The sequence below is a fragment of the Saimiri boliviensis genome, chromosome 2, assembly GCF_048565385.1.
Source record: "Saimiri boliviensis isolate mSaiBol1 chromosome 2, mSaiBol1.pri, whole genome shotgun sequence".
In the NCBI taxonomy this organism is placed as follows: domain Eukaryota; kingdom Metazoa; phylum Chordata; class Mammalia; order Primates; family Cebidae; genus Saimiri; species Saimiri boliviensis.
This window is the reverse complement of record NC_133450.1, coordinates 166560082-166572776: the sequence shown is the minus strand read 5'-3', so window position 1 is coordinate 166572776 and position 12695 is coordinate 166560082. Positions and strand designations below refer to the sequence as shown.

Sequence of the window (12695 nt, the reverse complement as noted above, 5' to 3'; positions counted from 1 at the left end):
AGAGAATACAAAGATAAAGAATGGAAAAGTGTCTCCTTCCTGTCCCCATCCACCCAGTTCTCATCATTCTTCTTTAGGTAACTACTAAACTACTAATCTGTTTCTTTGTAGACTGCCAGTATTTTTAATGCATAAATAAGAAAATTTGAATATATTATTTTCCCTTACGTTTTAAAACACACTAGCATATATGTCATTTTCCATTTTTTCACTTTAAAATTATGTAAAATATCAAAGTTTTACAATATTCTTCTCCTTGCTCCTTTTATTCTTTGAAAATATTTTTATTGTCTCTTTTTTCCCAGACTACTATACTGGCAGATCAAACATGGATGAAAGCTAGTGGTTTTTATTTATTTATTTATTTTTTGAGTGCTTTAGAAGCTCCAATTCTAACCATACTTTACACTTGCACATAAATTTAGATGGTATTTCTGTAATTCTGAGCATGGTAAAACTATGGTAATGACTAAAGTAAAATTTCTATTTATTTAATAAAAAGTTGTGTTCACAAAAATATTCATATTATGAAGTATTGTTTCGTGGACAATGTATCTTTTTTCACAGGTAAATGGCATAACTTTACGTGGTGAAAATCACCAAGATGTGGTAAATATCTTAAAAGAACTGCCTATAGAAGTCACAATGGTGTGCTGCCGTCGAACTGTGCCACCCACCACCCAATCAGAATTGGATAGCCTGGACCTATGTGATATTGAGCTAACAGAAAAGGTATCAGATTTGCATATGTGAGGCTAACCTAAAATGGAAAGGTTAAATGCTTTAAAAATTTTTGAGCATTTAAAATTGGGTTTTGCATTTACTCACGTAGCCCATGGCTTGGAGGATAGATTTTAAAGTCAGACATATCTGGCTTTGAATCAGACTTGACCACCAGCTGTAGGAAATTGGGCAAATCACTTCATCTTTCTGAACCTCAGTTTTCAATTCAGTAAAATGTAAGTCATGATGCCTGTCTCAGAAAGTTTCCCTGAAGGTTAAATAAGGTTATGAAATCATGTTAGATATTATTTAACACTACATACTTGTTTAATTTACTTGCAATATTTCTGTGAAGTAGATGGTCATATTTGTCTCTGTTTGCAGAAGAGAAGACTGAAGTGTGTAAATAGTATTCATAGTACATATGTGGTAAAAATTTTTACATGACCTACCCAACTCTGCCTGGCATGCAGTTACCACGTAGTGAATGGCTAAAGTATGGATGGACACAGCATTTCTGTGTGGATAGACTTTACTTGTTTACACACTATACTTTTAAAATATGATTAATTTGAGTTCATAATGCTGTATGTCAGATAGTTCTCTGTGACATTCGGAAACTCACATTTTCCTGTTTGCTTATTCTTTCGAATTCATATCATGATGTCAAGAAATGGAGCTTATCGGCTTTTCTGAGGATACACAATACATACCTAAAGTTAAGCTTTGGACTTTGCATAATTTGTGGTTTAGTCAAATCTTATTTAAGATATATTGAGAGATGATGTTAGGATTTGATATATTGAATGGATCAGCACAATGGAATGATTTTGAACATTTTGAAGAATGAAATACATAGTTTAATATTTGTATGTGTGATTAGAATAGGGTAGAACAAAAATGTAATTCCAAATTTTATAGCACTCAAAGTCTAGCATGCTATGTATATATCCATACATGTTTTTACATGTATAAAGGGATAATTACAATAAAGCAGATGGGTGTCATTTGCATCCATGGTCCTAGGCTATGCAATAATTGATTAGAAGCAAAGATATTATACAAACTAGAATTTCATCCTCATAAACACATCTTTCTTTAAGTTATGTGCATACAGATTAACAAAGCTGAATTAACCTATATTCTTTAATTTATTTTCACTGAACGAAGCTAACATTTTGAATCCCTATTTCTGTCAGATGCTTTATAAATGTTATTTCATTTAGTCCTCAGAAAATTCTATGAGATGGGTAACTGTGGAGTCCAGGTTAGGAATATTGCTCAATGTATATTTCAGATTTCAAATATTCAAGCTGCTTCAAGCTGGGGCAAATATATTTTCGAATCTTAGGTTTTGCCACTGTGTATGTTAATTTATTAATGAAATAACCATATGCACAAGTCACAGCAGTTTAGAACTCTTATTAGCATAGAGTATAGAACTTTTACATATATCCATTTTCTCTTGTTTTTATTTATCATACGAATTCTTTTAATATCAAAATAGCTTTATATTTTTTTCTGACGATTCAAACACTGATGAAAAAAGTGACAATCACCCACAATCATGCTGTTGAGATGTAACCATTGCATATTTTCATAGACCTTTGAATTATGTATTTCTAATGTTTGTTAAAACTTACGTATTTCTTCATTTTTAACAACTTTCAATAATTACTACCTCAGTTCCTAAAGGTTTCATGAAAAGCTCTTGCTACCCTTGTTTGAGAATGTTTTGTTCTGGACAGATGCTGGGAATATCCCTTTTCTTCTGGTGTTGGTATGTGTGTCAGCTAATCTAGTGCCTCTGAAATAAGAGCTGTCTGATGTGTTATCCAGCCTTTTGTAGATCTAGGTGAGTTCATCGGGTCGTCAGAGACAGAGGATCCAGTGCTATCAATGACTGATGCGGGTCAGAGCACAGAGGAGGTTCACGGACCTTTGGCCATGTGGGAGGCTGGCATTCAGCACATAGAGCTGGAGAAAGGGAGCAAAGGGCTTGGTTTTAGCATTTTAGATTATCAGGTAAGTATATCCTACTTAAATTTTTTTTTTTAAAAAAAGATGCTGTATACTAAAGGTATATTGTTGTTGTCAAAGAAAAAGCAGGTGGTAGTTTATAGCCTTCAAAGACATTTTCTTTTTTCTAGTCAGTCTTTCAAAATAGTGATTTATATGATTCATTGATTATCATAAAGCATTTCTTTTAACATTGAATTCATTGAGCTATTTTTATTTCACCTCTTGGAAATTGGAAGATACATTTCAAGAATATCATGGTGGGATTTTTTTTCCGTTATTTAGGGAGTGTTTGTATTATTTTTATTTCCGTGCTCTTATTTGGTGGCTTATATTTTAATAGTAGGTCATAAAGAAGTAGATATTTCTTTTGTCTCCAACATAAATGATAATTTATAATCTGATATTCCAATTAATATGTCTGCTGTTCCAATCATTTGACTAAATTTATGAACATACTTAAATTGGTCAAGTTGGCCTCGTGCCCCTGCCTGCATTGTATTCGTTGCTAAGGGAGGAGATGGTAAAGCCTGTCTGATAGAGTGCAGCTTTTGCTTCTTACTTAATACTGAATCAGAAAGCCACCTTGGATGACTTCAGGAAGTTGTGTTCTTACAGCCTGACTCTAGAGTCTTGTTAACACATTAAGGTTGTTGTATATCTGAAAATATTTCATTACCACATACTTCATGGCTTCTCTCTTTGTTCTTTCATTTCAAAAGACTGGGTTCTACCTTCAGTGCGTATATATCTAGTAGTGAGTGAATGTTCCATACAGTAACACCCTATTTAACAAATGCTTTTGTTAATAATTGATATATTTAACATCTGGCATCCAATGATAGTTGTAAAATTTGATAACTTATCCAAGTTGAAATTACGATTTTAAAGTTATCTGTACAATTTAAGATGTCTACTCAGGAACTGTAGGAAATGAGGATGCCATTGCTTCAGATGAGTTCTTCCTAAATCCTCTAAAATAGAGATAACCTTTGCCTAAATAACTAATTAGAAATTTTATATGGATTTTTTTTGGCATGACAATTTTTAGACACTTGAAACAATTACTCATTCCTTACAGTTTACAGTGGACAACCTGTAGAAGAATTTTCTTTGTAAAATGAGCTGACTCCTCTTTCCTTTTGCTTTCTGTCAGGATCCAATTGATCCAACCAGCACTGTGATTGTAATTCGTTCTTTGGTGCCTGGAGGCATTGCTGAAAAGGATGGACGACTCCTTCCTGGTGACCGACTCATGTTTGTAAATGATGTTAACTTGGAAAACAGCAGTCTTGAGGACGCTGTAGAAGCACTGAAGGGAGCACCATCAGGAACTGTGAGAATAGGAGTTGCTAAGCCTTTACCCGTAAGAATTCAGATTTTATTGCTTCCTTTTATATTTACAAGCAAAATGGTTCATAGGTTTACTTTTAGCTGTAGATGTTCTCGTGATTGAATCATGACTTTCAGTACTTTTCATCATCATGATTACTAGCTCCATGGGTAGAAAGATTTAATTTCAAGTAATATTTTTTTAAAAATAGGGGAAAGAAAATAGCCACAAAGTTTATTAATAATGCTCTTTTGTTCACTTTTGACATTTCTTTCTTTTCTTTCTTTCTCCTTCCTTCTTTTCTCTCTGTTTTTTCTTTTTTTCTCTTTCTTGATGGAGTCTTGCTCTGTCACCCAGACTGGAGTACAGTGGTGACATCTCAGCTCACTATAGTTTCCACCTCCAGGGTTCAGGGACTACAGCCACGTGCCACCATGTCTGGCTAATTTTTGTATTTTGTATTTTTAGTTTCACCATGTTGGTCAGGCTGGTCTCGAACTCCTGACCTCAAGTGATCCCCTACCTCAGCCTCCCAAAGTGCTAGTAATACAGGCATGAGCCACCATGCCCAGCCTTGACATTTTATATTTGGTAATAAGGTCGTGATGAATGCAGAATCAAATATTTTCAAATAAATACAGCTTAAAATATGTATACCAATGTAGTGGGTTATTAGAAAAATTAATAGCCTTAACAACTAACAATAAAATCTTTAATCACAGTGGGATAAAGTAGAATCTCTGTCAGAGTGTCTTCAAGTTACTAAATTCAGTTGACTTTAACACATTTTCTGTCTAATTACTGCAGAGTAGGAAATTAAACTTTCCAAAATGGGTTCATCAGTTTATGGCTCTTCTCCTGGCAGGGAATAGCTCCCAAATCATAAATTACTATAATAATAGAAATAACTAATGAATCTATGCTACATAAAGCAGTGTATTTTGTTAGATATGGTGATTGCAAATGACACTTATCATTGTATTGCAGTTATATATTGGAGATGTTCTCAGTATTTGCGGGTTTTTTCCAGTATGTCAATATAGTTTTAAGTGAAAAGGCAGACATGCCTTTTCTTAAGAAAATGCAGACACATAAATATATTTTCATAAGTAGCAGTTTGGGTTTGTTGATTTTTTTGAAAGAATTTGTTAAAACAGTAAGCTTTGTTAATGAATTTTAAGTGTTAAAGTTTTATGCACCACTTTTTAGTCCACAAATAATTCCAGTAGCCAATTAAAATATATTTATGAAAAAAACAAAGATAAGGAGGGCAGGATCATTGAAGAATATGTTAATCCAATCTGAAATCGAAGCAGGCTTGTAAAAATCATGACAAAAGAGCACTATGCATAAAATGTAAGAATAAAGGTAGGCTATCAAAGACTCTATTTGTTAAGATTGGACCGTAAATTTGGTTCTGGTCTTTCTGTTGGACAGAGAGAAATGGCAAACATGACTCAATATACCTTTTATTTTACTGTCCTCAAGGTGAAACCATACCAGTTATTCAGAAGTAGTCTTCTTTTTTCTATATAGTTCCAAAATAAATTTCTTCTATGACAGTATTTGGTGTTTAATTCAGTAAGCATTGCAATACATGATAAATAACTCTACTACCTAAAGTGAGTCTTGTTAAATATTAAACTCGCATATATGGGCAAAGAAGAAAAACAGGTTTTTTTTTTCCGCCCTATAATACTTCTTCTGAATGTTTTGCTGATACAGGTGATGTAGGCAAGCCGATGAGCTAAATATTTTAGCCCATTTTGTGTGAGAGTAGAATAAATTTGTTAGCTTTTCTGTCAGTGTGACCAAGTTTGGAATATAATACCTCTAAACTGCAAGTTAAGCAGACTGTGTACATGTAGAGATTTGTTTTTGTTTTGTTTTTTAAGCCATGCTCAATTGAGTTCACTGTAGGATTTAGTAACATTCCTTTTCAAGTAAATGGAATTATTTAAAATAATATTTTATAAGGGATGACAGAAGTTGATATTTCTTTTTATTATTTTGTTTTTCTGCAACTTCTTTTATTTCTTAATACCTAAAAGTTGTTTCATTTCTGTATTAGGAAGTCATTGTTTGACCAGAATATTTTGCAGATAAAAATAATTAGAAGCTTATTACAGAATTTTAAAAAATCATTGAGTTAGAAAGATAATTTTTTATAAGAATGAAAAATTAGTAGAAAGGGATTCTTATCCAACAGGTGATTTTTATATTAGAATAAATAATCCTCATTGTGTCTTATCAAATAAATGTTAAATATGAATATCAGATTTCATATTTACCATTCTGTGTGAAAGTTATATAATTTGAAAACTTTCCTATTTCTTTTTCTCCCCCCGTCACTTTTCCTACCTTTACCCTTCTTTTCCCATTTCCTTTCCTCTTTGCTGTTCTCTCTCTTTTCCATGAACTGGTCCTTGAACACCTTTTCCCTACAGCTTTCACCAGAAGAAGGTTATGTTTCTGCTAAGGAGGATTCCTTTCTCTACCCACCACACTCCTGTGAGGAAGAAGGGCTGGCTGACAAACCCCTCTTCAGGGCTGACTTGGCTCTGGTTAGTGGCTATGACTTACCACACTTTCTTTCAGAAACCTTGTGTGTCTTACTTTGCCTTTCAGAATATTCTGAAGAAATCTGTATTCTTTGTTCATCATTATATTTTGGAAAGATAAACATGTTTTCTCCAACTTAGTTCTCACAAATGAAACTGGGAAGAAAAACCTTAATCAATATGAAAAATATTTGTGAGGAAAATTTAATTAGCGTTGCATTGTGGCAGTATGTAAAATTAATCTTTGTACCATATCTAAGGTTATTGGAGCATTTGTTTGCTCCAGCTTCATACTTGGGCATCTCTAGGCATTCTTTAACTGTGTTCAGTATTCAGTCACAAATCAGTGTTTTGGCTGTATTTAATGAGGTAGTAGGTTTCTTTTTCTCATTAGATATTAATAGTGTGAAAATAATATAAATTGGTTCAGTTATTAAGAACATCACAGTCTTAAGGAAAGGTAAAGCCCATGTTTTCTGTAAATACATTTAAGTAAATATACTGATTTATCAGAAAAATTTAAGTTAAGATTTTATTTCTGTTTGATGTTTTAAAAAGTATCCATTGGAATAAAAGTATTTGGAGCCACTCTGCTCTGAAGAAACTTTTTTTCTGGTACAGGGTACAATGCTATATGAATAACTAAAGGATACAACTAAATACCAGGCATAAATATACATGTAACATTTACTCATGATAAATACAAGTAGTACATCCTGTTCACTTTTCCCCTACTATTAGAGCTAGGTTCCTAGCTTAACTTTTTTTGTGGGGCAAATGTTGTGCACTGTTGCTAGAAAGGAATATACTTGCTTTTTAAATACTTGTTTTAATTTTGTTAGACTAAAGACATGTTTAAAACCTGTTAAAGTCTTCATTATGTATTTATAACTGTGCACACCTTGCTTTAAAACAGAATGAATTATTTCTTTGACTATATATACATTTTGCTAATTCTAATTTTGGGGGAGACAATTCTTTTTGTTAGTATTTTAAAATTGCAAGCTCTTGAAATAGCCATTTGAAAAGTTTTGGAATATGTTATAATAAATTAATAATTTTATACTGTAATATTTAACATACTAGGTAACTTATGGCCCTGCTGTCTGTGACTGTTATGTTAGCACTTCAAAACTAGATAGCTTAAGTATATACAATGAATTACATAAGGTACTGTGGTGTTAAATAGTACCCAGCCATAGAAAATATTTTTTGATTGTAGCAGGATACATATACTGTATATGATTGTGTTCTAAAGTACCGGAAGAAATAATATTCTCTTTAGAGTTTACATGGCTTCCTTGAACCTCTTCAAATGGATGCCAATCAAAAGGAAGATTAGTTCCACTTTTATGTGAGCTAAGCATGTTATAATGGTAATATGCATCCTGGGTCTTCTTGCTAGCCAGCTAAGTAATCTTGGACTGGTCACTCAACTTCTTTGGGTCTTAGTGCTTTATCTCTACAGTAAATAAATGAATTGATTCTCCTAAGATGTAAAGACATCAACAATAGACATACAAATTATATTGAGGTATTCTTTCCTTAATGTTACTTAAATATGTATGTAATCTATGACACAAGGCTTAGTTAACACTGTCTATCTAGATTGTTGTACATTATGTGTATTTTTAAGGGTAAACCTCCCGTATAGTGACTCACTAGTGAGTTTGAACATGTATTATTGGGCTATGAAACGTATTTGAAGAATCACTTCAAACTGGGCCACAGGTATTTTTAATAGTTTTTTGTTGTTGCTGTTTTTGTTTGTTTGTTTGTTTTTGATGTTACAATTCTTCTAACTTTTCCTGGCCAAAAAGTAAGTTGAAATTACAAAAAAAAAAAGGAATTTTGTCAAGATAGACAGAAAATGCTGGTAATATCAGAGAAGCGTAGTATATATTTGATTTCTACTTATTCTAAGGTATGACTGTGAGTGAATTGCAAAAAGAACTTCAAGCTCATCATGATTTAATTATTTCTCTTGGTTCTGTGACAGAAGACAGCAATAGGATTATTAGAGAATATGTAGTGAAATTCTCTATCTCACTCTTTATGAGTTTTCTAACAAGTTTATAACTTAAAGCCTCACCAAAACCAGCTCATAATTAGGCCCCTTGTTTGTTAGTATAATTTTAGCATGAAATCACAGATTTTCTTTTTGGTTTCTGCAACTTGAATAGTTTTAAAATCTAGTTCAAGATAATTTAAACAAAATATATAGTTTTAGTGTGGCTTACAAATACATAATTGCCTAGCTCCCTTGTTGAATAACAGTTTATTTTGGTTGACTAGAAAAAATTATGACACAATTTTATTATAAAATTATAAGAGTTGGTCATGGGAGCTGAAAAAAAAGTAAATATTTTTCTTAACTATGCATCTGGTTAAACTTCGAATTGATCCAGGTCCTTTGTTAATTGTTGCCTTTAGCCCTTTTATTGATGAAATAAAATAACCTTGTATGCCAGCATTTTCTGCTGTAGGTGGGCTATTTGTCCTTGTTCTGCTGCACTAGCAGTCTCTGATGAGAATGAAGAGGGCGTATAGAAAAATAATAGATAAAAGAATGATACCGGTTTGTCTTTTAGTTTCAAATGGACATTGTTTGTCATATATGTAATAGAACAGAATTCCCAACTGACACTATTGTTTTATTTCTAGGTGGACACAAATGATGTTGACTTAGTAGATGAATCCACATTTGAGTCTCAATACTCTCCTGATAATGACAGCATCTACTCTACTCGAGCCTCTGTCTTATCTCTTCATGGCAGTTCTTGTGGTGATGGCCTGAACTATGGTTCCTCCCTTCCATCCTCTCCTCCTAAGGTACAAAGGAAATGCCAGTTTTTCTTTAGAAAATCTTGTGTTTAATTTTCCAGAGGTCAGTCCTTACGGGGAGTTACGGGAATAACATATTAGAGACATTATGTTTCTCTAGTTGTGCATTCGTTGTTGGATTAAAGTACAATTTCATTTAGCTAATGTTGGTTAGATAACTTTCAGATGAATAGAAAGTATTTAAATCTAGTGTCTGAGACAGAATGATAGACACAGAGGCTCCAAGCTTTGATTAGGATTTACATGTCAGAAAGAAAAATTTAACATATATTTCTCAAGTTATGTTTTTAGCAGTCTACATTGGAAAAATTACAAGAATAACTTTATTTTCTTAATGGTTTTAAAACTGACTTCTATGCAAAGTTGGATAGTAAAATACTTACTGCATTAATATAACATTTACTAGCTATGTTAAACTTAACACTGTCATATGTTTTTATACAAAATGATGCCAAAGAATACTTTACATAAAAAATCACAGTGAATGGTAAATTATGTTTATGTCACTGGATATGAATGAAGAGTTTAGTCACTATTTGACATATTTGTGCCATTTATAGTTTAGGAATAGATTATTGGCATAAATGCCCCAACTCTATTCATTTTCTTGGTGACATACTCTATGATGTTCAAAAAGTAATATTTTTAAGTGTATCCAGTGTTTTGGGTTTGAAATGGTATCTTACTATTTTAATTTGGATTTCCTGACTACTAATGAGAATGAATATTTTTTCATAATATTGGCCATTTGGTTTTTACTTTTCATCAAAGATCTCTTCATATCTTTTGGCCATTTTGTATTGGGTTACTCATTTTTCTTTCGATTTGTTTGTTTTTTGGAAATTGATATGCATAGCAATTCAACATACATTTTTTATGAATATGTGTGTACATGTATATAGTAAAATCTAAAACTGTTTTGGCATGATACTTCTCAACTTCAAAAAAGAAGTTATCCTTGGAGTAAAAAGGAAGTATGGGAATTTAGCTATGTAATGTTTAATACATTACAACATATTATGAAGAAAGATAGATTGAAGAAAATATGGCAAAATGTTTATATCTGTTAAATCATGGCAAAGAATTTATATATGAGTATACTTTCTATTTTTCTATGCTGGAAATATGCTATAAACATACGTTTAAAATTAAGTTGAAAAGACTGGACAGTATTTTTTTAATATATGAAATAGTATTTTCTACATAAATTGAATCCAGTGGGAAGGAGTATTTATGAATAAGTTGGAAAGTGGAATTTCCATAGGTCTAGCACAGTTTTCCTCCTTTCCTGATTAACAGATTTTTTGGCCAGAACATTTTCAAAGCATTTTTTCTTTTATGTTCGTGGTGCACCTGTTATCCTTGCAAATGATGCTGGGCAATCTCCTTGAATTGGTTTGCAAGGTATAATCTTGAGTGGAGCAGCTGCTCTTCTCTTACCACACCTGAGACTGTCTGTCTGGCTGTGTCCTGCCTGGAATGTGTTCAGTCTTTACTGGCCTCAGGGCTGGAAGCCGAGTTTGTCTCCTGATGGAATCTCCTAATCCACAGCATAGCATACTGCTTCTTGCCAGTGGACAGATTGCATTGTTTAACTTAGTAATTGTTACTTAAAGGGATTACACCGTCTGCATACCGAGAAGCATATATTTTACAGGGCAAATGCTGGCTGTATGCAGCACAACATATTGGCTTACTGAAGTATGTTTGCCTCCTTACCCGCCCCCCCCACCCCGAGTAGTTTACTCTTTTGTTGAGGCAAATTTTGGCAAGCTGGTTTATCAACTGAAATACTTAAACTACAAAACAACAAAGAAGACATTAATGAGGGTGTTTTAAAACACATTGTGAAACTCCTGTGTGCTCTCAGTTTTCTTAGAAAGCAAGACTGTTCCTGCGTCATGATAAAATCTCTGTGACATTTTATATTTTTGGTGACAACTTTTTAATATCTAGACTTTTACTGAAATTTTTTATGTAAATAAAATAAATATATAATGCATTGTTTCTTTGCACTAAATTTATCTTATTTTTAGAAATAAAAATTGGTATAGCAGTCAGATGTGGTGGCTTACGCCTGTAATCCTAGCACTGTGGGAGGCCAAGGCGGGCAGATCCCAAGGTCAGGAGATCAAGATCATCCTGGCCAACATGGTGAAACCCCACCTCTGCTAAAAATTCCAAAATTAGCTGGGCATGGTGGTGGGCACCTGTAGTTCCAGCTACTCAGGAGGCTGAGGCAGAGGTTACAGCGAGCCGAGATTGCATTATTGCATTTCAGCCTGAGACTCTGTCTCAAAAAAAAAAAAAAAAGGAAAACAAAGATGCCTCTATCCCGATTTGAAAAAAGGATAAAATAGAGTGTAAGGATCTTAGATTTTTGGCTTTGCCAAATATGATAATCTTGTAGCCTTAAATGGCAACTGGAAATGAACAAATAATTTTACTTATCTCTTCCCCTTGACGAATGGTCTTTTGGCCTTGGTCAGGTACACTACCATAAGTGGTCAGTGCTAATCATCCAGAGTACAAACTCTTCATAGAGAGAGGCCTCGCTCTTCAGGGCAGCTTAAACACCAAAAGGCTGTAGCCGTAAGTTGGGGCTCTTCCTCACAAACTTCTCTAATTGGGGGATCCATTCTACTTGACTTTTTTAAAGAGTATGTGTTCGCTTAATTTGATTAGTTACCATGTAACAATTTAAGAGAAGTAACCATTACCCAAGAACCTGAAAAATATACCTGCCTCTTTGGCATTTGGCTTAATAGAGGCGGGTCATTGAAATAATGGATTTTAAAAGCAATGTGGCTATAGCCAGTGCGTTTTTTCCTTTCTTATTCTTTTAAGTTTTAATTTCTTTGGTTAATCATGTTACTCTTTTTTCTTGTTACCTCCAAAGATATGACAAAATACAGAAATAATTGTTTTTTAAATTTAAATATTTGCAGACTTTTGTTTAAAATCTTAATGTGGTTTTTAGAACATACTTGTTTTATTTTTTCCTATTTTGATTTAAAAATACAATTGATAAAGATTTAATATCTATTGAAGTTTCCCTTTCTACTCCTTATTCACAGCTCTACACCCTGCTCCCCCATATATACCCATACCCTTCCTCTCTCCACGGATGATACTGTTACCAGTGTGGTGCCTGTCCTTCATTCCTGAATGTCAGTTCTGCCAGGAAATACTTTGGATTCTAGTGCAGGTTCAAC

The 12695-nt window shown here is 33.2% G+C and overlaps 1 protein-coding gene across 11 annotated transcripts in view; it reads left to right on the top strand.

Annotated features, from left to right (window-relative positions):
* Positions 1–12695, top strand: part of MPDZ (multiple PDZ domain crumbs cell polarity complex component) — a 176494-nt gene that overhangs the window by 87730 nt on the left and 76069 nt on the right. For 10 of the 11 annotated variants that reach the window (XM_074394831.1, XM_074394836.1, XM_074394835.1 and 7 more), the window contains 5 exons: positions 568–732; positions 2563–2748; positions 3899–4108; positions 6523–6639; positions 9301–9468. In XM_074394831.1, the coding sequence (XP_074250932.1) occupies positions 568–732; positions 2563–2748; positions 3899–4108; positions 6523–6639; positions 9301–9468 (846 nt within the window). The remainder of the gene's footprint in view (positions 1–567; positions 733–2562; positions 2749–3898; positions 4109–6522; positions 6640–9300; positions 9469–12695) is intronic. The other variant, XM_074394833.1, reaches the window with a different exon arrangement.